This window comes from Myxocyprinus asiaticus, chromosome 14 (genome assembly GCF_019703515.2).
Source record: "Myxocyprinus asiaticus isolate MX2 ecotype Aquarium Trade chromosome 14, UBuf_Myxa_2, whole genome shotgun sequence".
In the NCBI taxonomy this organism is placed as follows: domain Eukaryota; kingdom Metazoa; phylum Chordata; class Actinopteri; order Cypriniformes; family Catostomidae; genus Myxocyprinus; species Myxocyprinus asiaticus.
In genome coordinates, this window is record NC_059357.1 from 8,290,118 (window position 1) to 8,309,052 (window position 18,935).

General features: G+C 37.1%; 1 protein-coding gene across 1 annotated transcript; it reads right to left on the reverse strand.

Annotated features, from left to right (window-relative positions):
• Nucleotides 1–1,340: 1,340 nt before the first annotated feature.
• On the reverse strand, nt 1,341–18,154 carry napsa (napsin A aspartic peptidase). The gene is made up of 9 exons (XM_051717739.1): nt 17,957–18,154; nt 14,728–14,890; nt 14,491–14,614; nt 12,415–12,533; nt 11,082–11,281; nt 9,777–9,899; nt 4,414–4,558; nt 4,127–4,225; nt 1,341–2,095 (listed from the first exon to the last, which is right to left on the reverse strand). The coding sequence occupies exons 1-9, from the start codon at nt 18,022–18,024 to the stop codon at nt 1,934–1,936; spliced, it is 1,203 nt and encodes a 400-aa protein (XP_051573699.1). The 5' UTR covers nt 18,025–18,154; the 3' UTR covers nt 1,341–1,933.
• Nucleotides 18,155–18,935: the final 781 nt, after the last annotated feature.

An 18,935-nucleotide genomic window follows, 5' to 3' on the forward strand; every position in this document is an offset into this window, starting at 1 on the left:
TATCGTTGTTTTGGTTTATTTATAAATGTGTTTTTCTGAATCTGTTTGTAGTCATTGTATTCAAATCTATGCTGTTATGATTTTTTTTTTTTTGTCAGTCCCCTCTGTCAAAACACAGCAAAAACATGCACATAGTATTGCACTTACAGTGGAAGTCTACGGTATGCAATTGGGTAAATTAAAATAGACAGTTTCAAAAGTATAGCTAGCCTACAAGAACAGTAGTCCAACTGCTAAAGTGTCAATTTATACAACTTATCAGTTCAAATATTGCTAATTTGATTTTAAACCCTCAAATGCCTTGCCCCATTGACTTGCATTAAATTTGCATACAGTAAACACATTTGTTTGTCCATAGAGCTTAGCTTTTATTGAAGTTGGAACAATATATTTGAGATAAAATACAATGTACAGTGACATCTCTGATTTGAATTACATACCTTCATAGCTTTTTTTATATTAAATTACAGAGTTTTCTACAAATCCAATCAGTTTTGCTGATGTCAAAAATTAGATCTTTATTTGGGTGAAAGGCAAATCTAATTTGTTTAAATGATATGCCGTTAAAGTTCATCCAAAGGTAAATATATTAGCACCATTTGGTGCAATCTATTTGAAATTTGTTTAATATTGACATGTCTGATTGGTCAAATTAAATGAACAGGAGACTAAACTGACCCAAAGTCTAAGTCCATTGGGGGCCATCACTGGAACGCTCTAAGCCATCTATTTTTCTGTTTAAACAAGCAGCATGCAAGAGCAGCTCCTATCTCCATGAATGGGGAAAAGACCAAAATCTCCAAAACAGTTGGTCAAGATAATGATCAAAGAACATATTTTAAATCAGTAGTAAAATCTGACAACACTGGAATCATAAAATGTGCTTCTCTACCTCCAGTAAAAAAAAATGTAAAAATTACCGTAAAAAGTTTACAGCTCAAATAATACGAGTTTTAACAGATTAATGTTGTAAGAGCTTTTGAAAATTATAAGCTTCACATTTCTACCTTTTAAACCCTCCAAAAATTGGCCCCATTCACTTCCATTGTAAATGCCTCACTGCGACATCAATTTTAGCTTTTTTTAAAGAAAAAGCAGGACGACTCAATTTATCGGGGTACTTCATAAATGGCTTCAGCGACAACCAATGGACACTTATTAGATTAGGTTATTCACCTATGTTCTTACTGGCTTATCCAATGTGCGCAAGTGTTGTGCGCATGCCCGTTTATGTTTTGACGTAAAGCAGTGAATAATCCAAAGATGTACAATCGCATGTAAATGCGGGTTTCTTGCGTCGTTGGATTTGATGTGCAGGCTAAACATAAGCACAAACAAGCTACAAAGAAAACTTTTTATCTCAAGCTTTGAAAGCCTTCATACAAATCCTAGTACCATTGTTCAAAATTACATAGATAGTAAAGAAACAGTAAAGTAGTCATGATAAAGTTGGAGTTCCCTAGTAACAGAAACCCCATTAACTGACTAGAATACACCAGTGATCAGAATGGTTCAACCATACATTCAAAGTCAAACACAGCAACACAACCACAGTAATACATATAGACCAGTAATAATTCTTCTTTCAAAAACTAACTTCAATCTTTATTAAATGTATTACAAAATAATTAATAGCTTAAAGTATAAAATAAAAAAGCATAACTATTTAAACTCAGTGCAAAATAAAAACCACACATATTTCAAGGCTTCAACCAAGTACAGAGAAACCCCAGCTAAACAATATGTTCCCAGTTCGGTTTAACTTTTGTACTTTGGAAAATCCCACTTAAGGCATATTGTTAACTTCCCCAGTATATCTATCTTGCATATTTCAACTGTGAATTAATTGAACAACTTCAATGAAAACAGTGGTTTCTTTACTACTAACAACTGTCCACTATGTCCAGATACAATAGGACGATTCACTCTCTCTTCACTTAGCTGGAGCAAAGCCCACCCTATCAGCATCCCTGTCAAACACAGTGTAATAGCGGCCGATGAACACATCTCCCAGAATCCACAGGGGACCAGCGGGGGGCGGGACATCCAAAGCCATAAAGCCAGACAGACAAACGCTCATGCCCATTTGAGTCACCTGAGAACAAATTGAAATGAGATGAACTTCAATCACTAAATGACTCAAGTCAATGCTGCATTCTCTGCTGACAGTTTGGTTCAGTCCAGAAATACTGGTAGACTTATAGCCTTGCTATCCTATTGAGGTTCTAGATTATGAGGTTCTACTTTGTACCAAGTTCCTCTACACTGTTATATAAAAAAAAAAAAAAAAAAAAAAAAAACACACTTAAAATGAAGGCAGCATGAACACTTAAGTTGTGTCAACATAAGAGGGAAAGTTTAAACAATTTTTACATGGATCAATACAAGTTGTTAAAATGATCTTAATGTCTTAAGTGAACTTGACTTTATTGGTTCAATCAACTTCATTCTAATTAAATTCAAACTGAATATAGAAGTTCAATTACTTCTATTATAATGTCAAATTATTGATAACCATAGAAGCAGTTAGGACTTTCCCATTATCAAAGGTCAAATAATCTGCCACGTGATGTTAAATGGCCAGTTGATGATCATAGACTATCATCTGATCTTATTTTACTCAGACTTAAGCAAGAAGACATGCATGGTCCACAACACTTCACACGCAAATCACAATAATGGTGACGATCAACAAACACATAATTTAGTAAAAAGACGAGTAGTGCGGTCACGATTATGATATTTGGCTGACGATTAATTGTCAAACAATAATTGTGATTATGGCGATTAATTGACTTTTAGGGCTTTCACGATTTAATTGTTATATAAATTGTCATATTTCTTAAGGTCCATGTGTGCTTCATGCACCTTAAGAAGTCATTTTTACATATTTAACTTCAAATATATAAATTAAATAATAAAATAGGGATGTAGGATTTCCTTTTAGGGCTTTAAAAACGTGTGAAAGACAAGAAAATAATGTTTTAAATATCAAAACATTTCCAAATACTCAATTTTACATTTACACTGTTTCTGGAACTCATCTGATGTATTAAAAAAAATAATAATAATAATAATAATAATAATAATATATATATATATATATATATATATATATATATATATATATATATTATGCAAAAGTAAAATATTTCTGTCCTAATTTCTTCACTTTGACAAATTAATGCTCTTTGATTTAATGAGCCATTATTTCTCACAAAGCAAATCTTTTGAGACTTCGTTTCATAATTTTATCACTCCAAAGAAATAGAGTAAGCGTGCGTGCGTGTCCTCTGTCACTGCGTGTCATTAACACTGCGTATATGAACCCGTTATGACCAGGAACATTTACCATTACACGACTATTTAAAGTGAAGTCGGATCGCTTTGCGTTCACTATCAAAAGTTTATATTTGTTTGTTTATATTTTCTTGGGAGTTTGGCGCAAGTCTCTGCTGATGGCGCACACATCCGAGTGCTTCACGTGCTCTTCAGGACAGCAGCTGCTCTGGTTGACATCCGCAGTGCGGCTCAGTGACACTTGGAGTTCAACTGAATGACACACAAACGTTCCGTTGATGGCATTTATATATTTGCTTACAATTCCCTTATTTGGGCATAATAAATGTGATTAGAATTTGATGTGCACAATAATTAGATCAATAGTTAAATCAAATAACCACGATCAAATGACTATTTAATAATCACGACAGGCCTAAAGATGCGTATTAAATTATTACAACAAACACAACAACCAACAGCATAAATAAAAGCAGCAAACAGTAAAAAATGTAATACAGTAACACTGCAATTTGCATACTTTACTCATGCTGCAGTGTATGTTGGGAATCCAAATACTTCAGCGTGATGCGTGTTGTTCTCTTGAGATTTTTTTTATTTCAGCTGAATAGTTTTTTTTAAAGTTCAGTAACTTACAATTTCAGCCAACAACAACTTGGATAATTGAGTTGTCTCAACATCAATCCATGGCAGTTATTTTAACTCTACAATTTAAGTTAACTGAGTAACTTAAAGGCAAAATCATTTTTTACAGTGCATAATGTCCCTCTCTAACCTCTCCAGACTGAAAAGGAAACTCCACAAGACTGCAAAGAGAAGGACAAACCTTCATAACATATTCTTCTCCAGTTAGGTTGAATATCTTCCCTCCCAGGTTGAAAGAAACAACAGGAAGTGACGGAATCTTCTTACAGTCAATCCAGTACTGCAGAGATAAATTTTACAAGATTATTCACTTTATGGCAGAAAACTAAACACAGTAAGAGGGTCTTCACAGAACATCCATAGCATCTTTCTTGGTAGTGCATGCAGGTACAAATTGAATACCATGAACACATGAACAACTACAATAACAGGCAAGATAAGAAGTTATTTTAGCTGGAGTTCTCCTACCTCTCCCATAAGCAGTGGAATTGCTCCGATGGCTTTCTGCAGTGCTCTAACCTCTTGAACAGGCCCAGTGATCAGTGATGTTCCCGTGTCAACAATTGCCTGGCAACCACTTTTGCACAGGGTAAGAGTGCCACCCACTTGAACTCTGTAGAAAATTGAGACAAATCCTTCATAACTTTTTTTGCATACATTGATCAGATACCAAAATGTTTGGTGATTAAAGTAATAAGCCACAAGAGACCATTTTACCTCAATTAAGGGGTGTAAAACCTTCTTACCCAGGGTAAAATCACTGTAATGCATGGAATTGAGTGGCTTATTGCTTTTGTAAAATGGAGGCAACCACTACACCAATGTTAAAAGACACCAATGTTCTAATAACTTTGTTACATTTATTAACACAGTTGCAATCGAAATTATTCAACCCCCCCAAGACAGTAAGGATTTACAAAGGTAAGCTTTTCTGATGACCCAGAATTTTTTAACTTTACATCTATATCAGTTGAGTGACACATTCAAAGTCATAGTGTGAATATATAAGCTAATATTTCTAAACAGCAGGTTTTTTTTTTTTTTTTTTTTTTAAATACAGCCATGTCATAATTATTCAACCCCTATTGCTTGTAGCTGTTCCTTAAATATGTAAGGCTACACAAGTAATTGTTTTAAAACAAAATTAAGTCATCAATCTGCAATGGCACTTATTTATGTTTTAAAATGTAAGTTTAGCGTTGTAAGCAAAAATGTATTTCTATGCAGAAAGTGCAATTAAAAATAAGCGGTCTCAAAAGCTAATAAGAGGAGATTATTTCATTACACAAGAAAGGTCATGGCTAAAAGTACATTTCCAAGGCACTTCAATTTCCAGTAGACAGAGTTGGCAGCACCATTCATACATTTTTTTAAATATGGTACAACAGCAACCTTCTTGGGGTGTGGAAGAAAGCAAAACTTCACGAAGGGAAATGTTGACTTGAATATTCAAGAAGTAATTAGAAAAGACCTGTGGAGTCCTGGAAGAAGGATTTAGAGACGTATGACACTAAACTGAAAATGAGTTTTAGACCCATGGGTCAGCAGTATGTCTGGAGTAAGATGACAAGGTGATGACAAGAACGATACCATCCCCACAATCAAGCATGGAGGTAGGTCAGTCCTGTTATGGGGGTGTTTTGCGGCTGCAGGAAACGGCTATCCTGACAACGTGACTGACACCATTGATTCTTTCAGGTATCAGGCCATTTTGGCATGAACAATGAGATGGCTTCAGTGTGTAAATTGAAGCTCGGTGATCACTGGACTTTCCAGCAAGACAATAACACCAAGGATACATCCAAGTTGTCCAAAATCTGGTTCAGGGATAGGTCGTGGAATGTCCTTAAAACGGCCCTTTCAGTCCATCATTAAAATCCCATTGCAACCCTTTGTTGGGATTTCAAGGAAGCCGTGGCAGCACAGAAACCAAAGAATGTCAATGAGCTGGAAGCTTTTGCTCTTGAGAAACGTGTAAAAAAAAATTCTAATAGAGAGGTGTCCGAAGCCTGAGAACACTTACCTGAAACATTTATTTGCTGTTATTAAGGATAAAGGATGCTCCACAAATGATTGACTTTGGGGGTTGAATATTTTTGACATGACATTTGTGGAGGGAATTAGTTTTTTTATCTCAAAATCACTCAAATGTGTATTAAAAACTTACTTTGTTTACTGAGGTTTTAGTTGATGTGTTTTAATTCACATCACCAGAATGTATTGCTGGTCAGGGGGGTTGAATAATTTTGATTGCAACTGTATATATTAGAGCTAAGAATAGATTAAAAATTAACTAATTAAATTGCATGGTTTTCTGTGATTAATCGCGATGAATCGTAGTACATGGTACATTAAAATACTGTATAATTGCACTGCAACATGACACCATAAGACAAAATGTTCAATAAACAGTTACATTTATTATTAATAAATATTAGGGCTATGAATAGATTAAATTAACTAATTAGTCACACAGTTTTCTGCGATTAATCGCGATTAATCATGGTACATTAAAACAAACATTGAAATACTGTATAATCAAATATATTTTAATTTGTCTCTTGAAAAAGAACTTGCAAGAATCATCATTTATTTTAATTATTTAAATATGTACATGTTAAATGTTCAGTTTTTTGTGGATAGTTAAATAAGAAATTTTTATTGGTATAAATCTTTGATACAAGTATATGTATACATGCCACAAAATTAGTGGACATGCTGTAATTAATAGTTTAACAAACTCTTCTAGTGTTTTCCAGTGGACTTTTTTTAATATGATAAAATGGACGGATTCAATTCATATCAAGCTTCATTTCCAAGATAAACTAAAATGTAGATTACCAATGCATTAAAACAGATACAAACCAAATCGAATGCTGAATTTTAATTGGCTGAAGTTTCAAATCTCAAAACTATTATTTACTCTGGCTGCCACTCAGTCTCTATCACCACATGCTGGGGCTCTCTCGTGCGGTTTCAGTTTTAACACTTGTTCAGATGACTGTGAATGAGCTTTGTTTGGGCGATTAAAGAAATATGACAGCTTGCCTGCATCTCTCCCACACCTGGCTCACCACTTACGATTGGATCCAGTAAATCTTCTCCCGTGTTTATTATGCCCGGGACATGTGTCGAGTGTTATGAATAAGCATGCACTGCTCCACACAATCAGTTTCTGTACTAAGATGTGCAGTTGAGTCAAGAGTGTACCTCCTGGAAATGTATATTTATGCCAACTTTAGCAACAGGAAGTGGGGAAAAACATTAGTGAAGTTTTAGGAAGTGAAAAAAACAAATTCTGCAATAATTGCGTAAATTCTATTAATGCAATAAATTTCCCAGCCCTAATAATTATCACATGGAACAAGTAATATAGTTCATTTTCACAGCTCATCAAGTCAGAATTTAGAGTCTGAACTAGAGGTCTTCACATGTCCACTCGGATCCAAAAACCCGAGGTCCGACCCGAAACCCACACAGGTTCGGGCCCAAAACTTTGACAAGTGCATCGGGACACGGGTCAGGACATATATTGGTAGCCTCGGGTCTTGGGTAATTTTAAATAAATGTGCTTTTACTGAATGTACCTAAGACCAAAATTAGTTTCAAATATGCCAACTTTCCATTATTCGTTTCAGGTGTTTAATAATTTAAAGGTGCAGTATGTAACATTTTTCATGTAATATTCACCTTTTTTTGCCAATGTGTGAACGGCTTGTAACGCAACTTAAAAAATGAGCCCTTCCCAGACTTCCTAGTTGCCTATTAAAGCCTGTAGACTGATTTTCATGCGAAGGTTGCAGGTCGCTTTTGCCGGGAAAATCCAAAGGATGTGACGTTTATGTGCGCTCCCGAGAGCCTTGCCCCAGTGCTGGCTTCTCTTACGCTATTCAACAGCGACAACAAACTGCAACACTAGGTAACGTTATCTTCGAGGTGGAATCCAGCAAACGTCCGCCTCCCAGCACAACACCGACTCCTACATAAACTCTGAGTAAGTCAAAAAATAAAAATAAAAATAAAACATTTACTGAATCCCGTCTGGCTAAGCGGGAACGTGATCGTGATCGAGCGAAAACTAGAGTGAACTTCGGCAGGACATTTGATTACTGGAGGGACCTTCGTTTGGTTTTGGGGATCAAAACAGACCCTGAATTGGCGTTCTTCTTATTGGACAGGTAAGATTAAATAACTGCAAAGCATGTGAAATATAGTGCCATAAGGATTGATCGGTGTAATTTTAGCTAACTTGATCTTGCCTGCTAACGCTGACGAATGGCAAGCTACCTTGCTTCGTAACTTTCAAATAATTTCAACAATCTTCTCTTTATACTAAAAGTCAGGTATGGTGATTCACAGTAACTGACATAATGTTAATATGTAATTATTCAGCAAGGTAAACTACAATAATACATTAAATGAATGCTAGACGATGTTCAAGATAATGCAAAATGCTCTATTCATTAGTGTAACGTAACTTGGTTATACAGAAAATATATACAATCTATTATTATAAAACAATAGTGCATCGATATAGCAAAATGACAGTGTGATGGAATCACATAAATACTGAATTGTGTCAACATATTTATAATGTACAGTCTATTTTATAAACAGCTACTGTCATCATCCACCAAATTTAGCTAACAGCTATTGATAAAGCTGGCTAGCTAGCTAGCACCGATATAGGCTATCGTATAAATGCAGTCAATGTATCATGCAAAGAAAAGTGATTACTTTAATCTACATTCTCGCAGGATATAGTCAGACCTATATCCACACTTTGTTTTAGCCCTGTTCCAGCACTGGAGAGTCAAATATAATATACAGTCTCAAAGTTTGTAGTAAAACAATCATAACTGTGTAATTTTAATTATGCTACCTCATCTGTCATCATGATGTTGGTGAATCACGTTCAGTCTCGCTTCCCTATGGAGTCATGCTCGCTCGCATCCCTATAGAGTGTGTGTGCGCGATCACGAGCAACAGGTAGCTAGCTGTAGTTCACTTAACGGCCACAAGTGTCATTAATAACAAGGGTTTCTGAATCTTACATACTGCACCTTTTAAACAAATACAGTACATATTAAATAATTCTATGGCAATCTGATTCTCACTTTTTCTCTATCCTCTGACAATCCGCACTCCTACGTGCAATTTACCAAATCCCCTGCTTATGCCAAGAACTCTTGCACCACTGTGTGATTGTAAAAACAAAGACATTGCACTTCAGTAGGGTTTAACAGTCAGTCATTTTAATACAAAATCACAAACGCTATTATCCCCCCTCTTCTCCGTCAATCCATACTTCTATGTGTAAATTACCAAACCCTCCTGGATACTGGTGCGTGCAGGCAGTGCAGATGTCACCGCCTTTTACATTGGGGTCCAGCTGGGTTCGAAAAAAATTGCCGTCGGCTAGGACTCGGGACTAATTTGATCAGGTCTGTCTCAGGTCAGGTTTTTCCTTTTTTTTTTATTCTTTTTTTTTTTTTTTTTTTAATGCACGCCGGGTTTGGGTAAAAAGTGATTTGGGTCGATTCGGGTCGGGTACAGATCTTAGAACCTGAGAAAACCTCTAGCCTGAACCATCTGTTTTACAAAGCTTGGTAAATCGAAATCACTCGATCCATCCATCTTCTATAGCCGCTTATCCTATGTAGGGTCACGGGTAGTGCTGGAGCCTATCCCAGCTGTCTCGGGCCGGAGTCAGGGAAATGACTCAATCGATTATTGTAAAAAGAGATCATTACACAAATCACTATAAAGCCACAATTTATACTGCTAAAAGATGGCTTCTATAGAAGTTGCACAAACAATTTAGTACATACTCATCCATCTTGATCTGCCAGTAGGCTTTCCTCGTAACATTAACATAATGCAGATCACCGTCGAAATACTGCTGGTCGAAACCTCCCAGCATCAGCTCACCTCCAACCCCACCTGCAGGGTCCCTACAGACAGCACACACACATGTTCATTTCTCTATAAATGATGGGAACTTTCCATTGACTGCTACTGTATTTATACTGAGCTAATATAATATTCCCTAACCCAACCCCTTAGCACTTTTACATTTTCATCATTTAATATGTTTATTAAGCATTTTTCCCTGTGGGGACCGTTGGCTAGTACCCACGATGCTGGTGATTTCAGGGTTTTTTTTACCCAATAAAAGTCTTTTATATATTAGTTAGAACAGAATAATTTTAGTCACAAATCAGTCAGCCCATGTAAGAGGCTTTCTCCACAGACAGTACGATTCACTATAATATGATAAATTGGCCATAAAATGCACATACATTTAGCAAAAATAGAAGCCATTGAGCTGTGCAAGCAGTAATCTAAGTCATGCGTTACTGTTTAACACAAAAACAAGTAATTCTTTCATGGTTAAGGTCACAGACCAACTTTCTACATTCTTAGCCACATTCTTCAACTTTAGAAACTGAAAAGCAGCAAATAATAAACTTCAGATAAGGGGAAACAATGGCATTTCCCAGTTCTTTAGGGGACAAATGACTTCAATGCAAGAACAATTTTCTTAATCAGTATTTTTGCCTTGTTCACCAGTAAAAATAAATAAAAACATCCTTTAAACAAGATACATGTACTAGAGTAGGAAAACTGCAGATTTAAAGACTTGTTTTCAGAAACTCTTGAATTAATTTTTTTTTTTTTCCTTACACATTGGATTTTATATATATATATATATATAAAAAGGCATAAATTCAACAAAATTTAGTGAGGTTTATACTTATAAATAATAGCCAATGCGGCAAGAAAAACATTTAATTAATATATTCTCTGAAAATGACTGTAGTATTGCATTTTATGCTTTTGCCATTTTGAGTCAAATACATTTATCTTGTTTTAAGGATGCTTAGATATTTTTTACCTGAACATAAGACAAAAGTACTGATCAAGAAACTGATTTTTTGCATTGTTGAGAAAAAGTGAGCAAGTTATTGCTTTAAGTAGAGACATTACACCTGTTATGTGTGTATATCAGAGAGATGGCACTCTGCAAAAATAAAAATATATATATATTTTTTTGCCTAAATCTGAAAAATCTGTCAAATAAACCTTGAAATTGAGTAACGCAAAGAAGAGAGAAGAAGAGTCTTTAAACTCACCTGTTGATGTAAAAGGAGAAGATATTCTGGGGCAAGATTCTGGCAGCCATGGCAGTGTCAAACACTGGTGTGATGCCATCTACAGAGATTGCAGGATATCCCATACCCAATACGCCATCGAAACGCGCCACCGCAAACACAATCCCAGGCTGCTTAACAGCCTCACCAAACTGCTGGTCTGTAACCTTTAGCCCTGCCAACTACAGACAGCAACAAATATTTGACTCTTCTGATTGAAAACTGAGCGTAAAATGAAATCATGCTAATATTACTGATTTATAGGAAGAAATTTAGAGAAACAACCTGTAAGCACACATTTTAAAACACATTTGTTGTTTATTTGATAATCAATAATGTATTATGATTGATTCCTTCTAATCTTTTCTGACTACAGTTACAGGCACGCAAACAGTTGAGCTTCATATAAGCATACGAGTTGAAGTCATCATGAAGACATCATTCACAGGATATTCAATTGGAAAATAGTAGTGTGGACCAACACGATCACACAGGAAGACGGCAAGTTTCCGAGTGTTTCAGTACCCTAGGATTGGCCACATTATGCCGACTCACTGAAAAGCACCAACACCCCTCAGACAATTTTGCATCGGCTCATGCATGTTCACTTTCCCTTGTGGCGGGACCGGAAATGTATTGCATCAGCCGCGTGGGAGACCCGTGTTCATATCCCGCGTTAAAACTAGGAAATAACTGCGTTCACATAATCAGTGATAAGTGCTTTTCGGAGGTTGCATTTTTTTCTCAAAAATTACATTTTTACTCCACTGATGGTTAGGTTTGGGTGTTGAGTTAATAAAATATGAATTCCTCTTCACTGTATTTCAGTCTGTTCAGATAAAACAACTCACTTCAGAACTCGCTTTTGGCGCCCCCCTGTGGACATTTCACCTCATACCTGCCCATACTCATACGCACAACAACACTTAATGCTTTGGCCACTGGAAGCAGTGTTTGGAATTTCAGTGAGCACAGACCAATTTTAGCTAAAGAAAAGTAATCCTGCGGTTTCAGATTTCACTGTGAGATCAGTCTGGTGGGACTTCATTTCATCCATCTGGAATATGACATGTGATTAGAGGGGAAGGATTGAAAAATAAGAGGGCTTGGTGACCTCAGCCAAAAAGGAAAATTGTTTCAGGGGTGGATGGAGCAAATTATTGCATTTTGATGAAACAAATAAATTTGATTTTGTTTCATAATGTGTAATACATAGGTAAATGGGGTCAATTTTTATTCCATGTTGACTTTCAGCTTTGACAGAACAACGTGTTTCACAATAAGTTATTAATGGAGGTCTGGTGTCTTTACTCACAGTGACTGTATCCTGACTGATAAAGCCAGAAAGACTCCCTCTACCATACTGGATTGAGAACTTGGTGCCATTCTGAACATAAGTGCTCGATTTCTTTGAGTTGTAGCGATGGTGCATCCCTGAGAAACAGAAAGCCAGAAAATGCATTTAAGAGACAAAAATAATTTTAAAAAAATGTTAAAAAAAAAAAATACATTCGAGATGTCATGCATGGATTAATTAAAGTTTAATGCGTAAATTTTAAGATTAACGGATTTACCATTAATACAGCATAAACCAGCATAAACACTGGTTGGGAGGGAGGAACCTTTGCAGTGTGTAGATGTGTCCACCTGGAGTCATTACACTGACGCACACACAACAGTGATTCAGTGGCTGTGTCTCGTTTCAAAGGCTGTGTCCTCCGGAGGTCGCATTTGTTGGCCGCATACGTCATCGAGGCTGTCTCATTTCAGAAAAGCAAGGAGGACACTCTGAATGCAGCATTCAAATGCAACCTTGTTTCACGGGAATTCGGAGGATGCATGAGGTGTATCCTTCATGGGCAATCACAACCCACAATTCTTTGCTTCAACAAAAATTGACATCATTTGTCTGAAAAAAATTACGCCAATTTGCCCGAAAATATGATGTTCAAACGCAAGTAATGCTAATTGCTAAGTTGAATTATCTCAGTAGAATATGGGTGCAGAGTATATAATATGTATAATTATAGAAAAATATAATTATTATTGACTAAACATGAACCTGTAAAATTCATTTTCTTTTCTCTCTACATCATTATAACTCTCCTAAAATTTACCTCATGCATTCCCTTCCAAAGGGACTTTGTTCCCTTTTCACTCAAAGCGCTCGTGCTTGTTAAAGAGTGGCGTGCTGTCATAGCAACCATGATAAGTTCTGTTTCCGTTTGTCCTATGAAGGCCGTTTCGTTAACAAGTCTTGTTTAAAGGAGGACCCTCAGTATACCGCTGCCTTCAAAGGACGTGTCCTAGCTAGCACGCAGCCTTCGAAATGAGACACAGCTAGTGTCAGTGATAGTGATGGAGAAAGGAGCTCTTAACACTATCTGATGTACAAAACAAGCCCAGATGGGACTTCTGATAGAAATCAAGTATTTTTCAGCCCAAGTAAGGTGCATTTGAATCACCACAGAAGCACAGCAAGGCTTAACTATAACCAAAATGAGACATTTTTGTCTGCAAGTGCTTTTCATGTGGAGTTTAAAGCGGTGCTTGATGCTGGCGTTAACGCAAATCATGAACGCGGCTTCACGATGGCTGTAACAAAGTGGATAGCCACAGTCTGCCAGCAGATTAATATTGTGGAGGATGAGAATTTGAGATTTAATGCCCATTGCAATGAATATTCAACCTATGGGGAGACTAGATCTTTCAATTAGTCAATCTCCCACTTAGACTTTGGAAAACATTTAATGTTACTTGAATTGGTGCCATTTTAGTGTATTTCTATCTTTTTACTGTGGAAGGCTTTGTTTGGAAAATGTTAAAGCACTATATTGTTACATGTTGTTTTGTTTTTCTTTCCCAAGTAGGAAATAAATGCATTTTGACAGGAAAAGCAGTACATTTAGAATAGATATAAAAAAATGTTATATTTACATTACATACGGCTGCTGGGGTGTTGTGGGTTGCTTACTGGTCCAAGTCAAAATTCTCAGCAAACACCACTAATTAGACCATGGCCAGATTTCTACACTTTTTGAATAATTTGTGATTTTAGAGAAATCGCTCTCACAACGGTCAGTTTTTAGCCTAATAAATACTTAGCCTTGCATAACTAAAAAAATTATGCAATAATTTTATTTACACAACTCTTACAGGTTATCACAATTTAAAAATTCCCAAATTTTTCCAGGTTTTCAGTGACTGTGCAAACCCTCTATTTCACAGTATCTAGTGTTGGCCTTTAAATAAGTAAAATTCAGAAGCACAGTAGATTGTCATTAGATTGTGTGTTTAAAACAAACCAGTGCTTCCTTAAAAGCTATCCTTATGCCAAACCGCACTTTACAGCTCCGCACTGACCACATCATTACAATACATCTTTACTCACAGCAGGCAATATCCAGGTAGGAGCAATGGACAGATGGAACCCAGAGGTTGGATGATCCAGTGTCGAACAGCACAGTGAAGTCCTGAGGAGGGGTACCAATACTGATCACTCCAAAATACTGGGCCTGGAGAAACAGACAGACCTTTGTAGACCTTGGTAACCACGTATGCCATGCGAGTCATTCCTTTTGCAAGAACCAAAGAGCAAAAAACAAGGGATTTGATGCCACATGCTTACATCCATGAAGTTGGTGAGTTTCTCCACAGGTGGTGGTTGATTGGGGAATGCAGTTGTGTGGGCTGTCTGTCCAGATAACTTGGCCATAGATTTGATCTCTTCAATAGTCATGCCATTGTCTGCCAACATGCGGCGCACAGTGCGTATCTTGTGCAGAGGAATTCTAGACAAACAAGCGTTTAATAAAGCGATATGCCACCTGAGGCCGTGCTTTACAGCTGTTACACAGGTAAAAGATTATTTTGTTGCATTCAAGTCATGTCGGAATTATCGTATTTACGAGTTAAGTGCACATGAATGTCACTGCAAAATCATATTTGAGTGGGATTTTCTTTGAGCCACGACTTTCCGAGTTGGGGACGAGTCAATTTAAGAATCATGGCGGAAGCTAATTGTTATTGGAAATAATTTAGTTTTACTTGAGGAATTTGACTGTGCAGTTTAGTTTGTGCGCATTTTTGAACTGTTAATGAAGAATAACGACAAAACCTGCCAGAAGATAAGACTCATTTAGCTAGTTAATGCAGTGACAAGCATTTGCAACAAAACTACATTTCCCATCATTATATGCGGCCACACAAGAATGATAAAATAGGTAGATAAAGCATTATCCCTAATGCGTGGCTTTGCTCTTCATTTTGTTGCACTGGTGCTAAAAAAAGCTTTCTACCTACGCTAGTATGTGAAAAACAGAGAAAGAGATCTGACCTTGCAAAACGGGTCTATTCATTCTGACTAAAACCACTTGATTGAGGGGCCTGGGTAGCTCAGCGAGTATTGACGCTGACTACCACCCCTGGAGTCATGAGTTCGAATCCATGGCGTGCTGAGTGACTCCAGCCAGGTCTCCTAAGCAACCACATTGGCCCGGTTGCAAGGGAGGGTAGTCACATGGGTTAACCTCCTCGTGGTCGCTATAATGTTGTTCTTGCTCTCGGTGGGGTGCGTGGCGAGTTGTGCGTGGATGCCGTGGAGAATAGCGTGCCACACACGCTACATCTCCACGGTAACACACTCAAGCCACATGATAAGTTGCGCGGATTGACGGTCTCAGACGCGGAGGCAACTGGAATTCGTCCACCGCCACCCGGATTGAGGCGAGTCACTACGCCACCACGAGGACCAAGAGCGCATTGGGAATTGGGCATTCCAAATTGGGGAGAAAATAAAATTAAAAAAAACACTTGATATCACATCGTATTTATAATTTCCAACCTCATAAATATGAAATTTTCAGGAGGACTTGAATGCATCATTTGGCACAACACAAAGCTCTGCCTTAAAGAAATAGTTCATCCTAAATGAAAGTTAATAAATTAAATAATTTATACCAGAATGTCCAAGTTGGCTCTTTTCCAACTGTCAAGCAAGAAAAGTGATCGATGACTTGGGCTACGTCCACATTAATCTGGATACATTTGAAAACTGCATTTTCGAAACACTCTCGGTCCACACTGCCATTTTCAAGCATTTTCCAAAAGCTGCTCATCCACACTGAAATGTATGAAAATGCTTAAATCCCCTTACTGCGCATGTGAAAAAAAATTGCTGTTCCACGTACGGTATCTAAAAAGCAATTGTCCTCGTGTTCCGTCGCCGGACCGCAATTCCGAGTTAACTTCCGGTCGCCTTTGAAGGATTGCAATGTGAAGGTTGCAGTAAGTAACATTTATCTTTAACAACATTATCAAAGTGGACAAAAGGCACAACAATGCCGCTCCAACATGGGCCATCATGTTGAATGACTGAATCGCATGACTGCATCACATGGCAAATACATATTCATAGTTTTCAGATATCTCGGTTTTCCCTGTCCACACTAGAACGCGAAGACGGCATTTTCAAATTTATCCACTTGGGAGAGCGTTTTCAAAAAGCTCAGTCTTCTGTCAAAAACGCTTTCTCAGTGTGGACGGATGGCCAAAACGTAGAGAAAAGGATGCGTTTTCAAACGAAAACGTATTAGTGTGGACGTGGCCTTAAATTTTAGTCCACACCTCAAACAAACCTATTGTATGGCTTCAGAAGACATGGAATATAGTGCATGAGTCCTATTGACTACTTTAATGACGCTTTTATGGTGCTTTTTGTCCTTTTGGGAGTTTGACATCCACTTTCATTGGATCTAAGAAAGCAGCACAGAGATTCTGCTAAAGTTTCCTTTGGTGTTCAACAGAAGAAGAAAATAATCATGTGGCTCTGGAACAGCATGAGGATCAGTAAAGGATTGCAAGATTATATTTGAGTAAACGGCTCCTTTAACCAGTAAAAATGACTGTAACACACGGCCTTGAGTGTCGTTTGCTTCTGCAAAACGCACCTTTACAATAAAAGTTATATAAAAAGTTGCATTTATTTAAAGTAGCCAAATAATCTGAACAAACAATTATTCCACCAATTAAAATAGCTCATTAGCGTAACTGTGAGACAAACAACGTAGCAGAATTCATTCAAACGATGTGCGACGGCACCGAAGACGCCTCATCCAATCGGACCTTTAAGGGGCCGTTCACACAAAAAACGTTTTTGCGTTTATCTGCGCTCGGTTATAATCGTTTTTTCTCAGTAAACATGCGCTAGACGGATTTTTCTTAGACTGTTGCGCCACGTCTCACGTAGGAGTTTTTAGACGCCGTGTCAGGTTAAAACGTACATTTTTTAAATCGCGTTTAGAGACATGCGTAATATCGTTGCGCTGCTTATTTATAGGCTAAGAACGCGTTAGGTCTGAACGGCCCCTTAGCCGCGACGCGACAAAATATTCAACAAAGCTGCCTACACTGCAAGCGTGCGTCAACTTCGTTAATTATAATAACAGGAGCGTTTTATCGTTGCATTGTAGATGGGGCGAGTTTCACAATGTCGCACTTCAACCACAGCAGTTCACACAAGCAACTGTTTACTAGCAAGACTCGCAGTCAGTTGGTGCGATGCGTACTTCCTGAACAACAACACCAATTAATGCTGTAATAAGCTTTTACGCATGAATAAATGTGTGTTGCAACCGGTCAATATTATGAGAGATTGAGCCTGATTTGTTCAGTGAAGAACAGATTTGTGATCAACTGCCATAAACGCTGAAACAATTCATACATAGTAAAAGACATCGTGTAAAATTATAAAATGGGGATAATTTAAGATTTGGTATGCTCACTGCGTAATGAATACACACATTTAAAAAAAAAAAAAAAAAAATTCGTTGATAAATAACATAATTGATGCATTTTACCTGATTATTGCTTTGCTGTCCGCAATTAAATACCAAATTAAAAACGCAAACAGGTGAAAGCGATTCATGCTGCGACGCTTAAAAACAAAACAAATTGATTTATTTCTGATCCAAAACAAGATTCACTACTTGCAGGCTCAATTCAAAAGTAAAACTGCCATAAACGCCTCTCATGCGCACTTTATATATCCGGAACAAAATGCGTTTCGGAGAGCTTTGTGACGTTTCGTCCTACTTAAAACTGATTGGCTGAAAAAATTGATGCAGCAATTCGATTGGTTGTAGAAAAAGTCAATCAATTTAAATTTTACGCTTGCTTCCTCAACAACTGGCTTCTGAATTGTGATATAACGGGTATGACAGACTGTCTGTATGTGTGTTAGTAAATTTACACATTTAAATTTACATATATATATATATATATATATATATATATATATATATATATATATATATATGTGTGTGTGTGTGTGTGTGTGTGTGTGTGTGTCCTTTTATAAATTAAAATAACTTAATACATTTATGTGCAATCAAGCACTTCGCAGTGAACACATTTATTTACCTGTAACCATCAGAAATGTCAACAACAAACACATTACCTATGTTTTCCACCATATGTCAGGTAAACGTAATGAAGTAAATTAAAACTATTAAGTAAAGTCAAATAAAATATAAAGTCTTCCTGCTTTTGTTTAGCAGAAAAGCCATTGAGGAAAAGTGCAATGCACATAGGAGGAAGTCGAGCAACAAAATCTCCTCTATACCTGTGGAAAGATTCTCCAAGTTAAAGGGATAGTTCAACCAAAACTGAAATTCTCTCATCATTGACTCATCTTAATGCCATCCTATGTGTATGACTTTCTTTCTTCTGCTGAACACAAACAAAGATTTTTAGAAGAATATCTCAGATCTGTAGGTCCATACAATGCAAGTGAATGGTGGGCAGAACTTTGAAGCTCCAAAAAGCATGTAAAGGCAG

What these genes read in the sequence shown, in the direction of transcription:
- napsa (XM_051717739.1), bottom strand. Translation starts at nt 18,024, where the DNA reads ATGAATCGCTTTCACCTGTTTGCGTTTTTAATTTGGTATTTAATTGCG. An exon ending in TTCTCCTTTTACATCAACAG is followed by an intron (nt 9,900 to 11,081) that starts GTGAGTTTAAAG and finishes TGCTGTCTGTAG; the next exon opens with GGACCCTGCAGGTGGGGTTG. An exon ending in GAGAAGAATATGTTATGAAG is followed by an intron (nt 2,096 to 4,126) that starts GTTTGTCCTTCT and finishes ATTTGTTCTCAG; the next exon opens with GTGACTCAAATGGGCATGAG.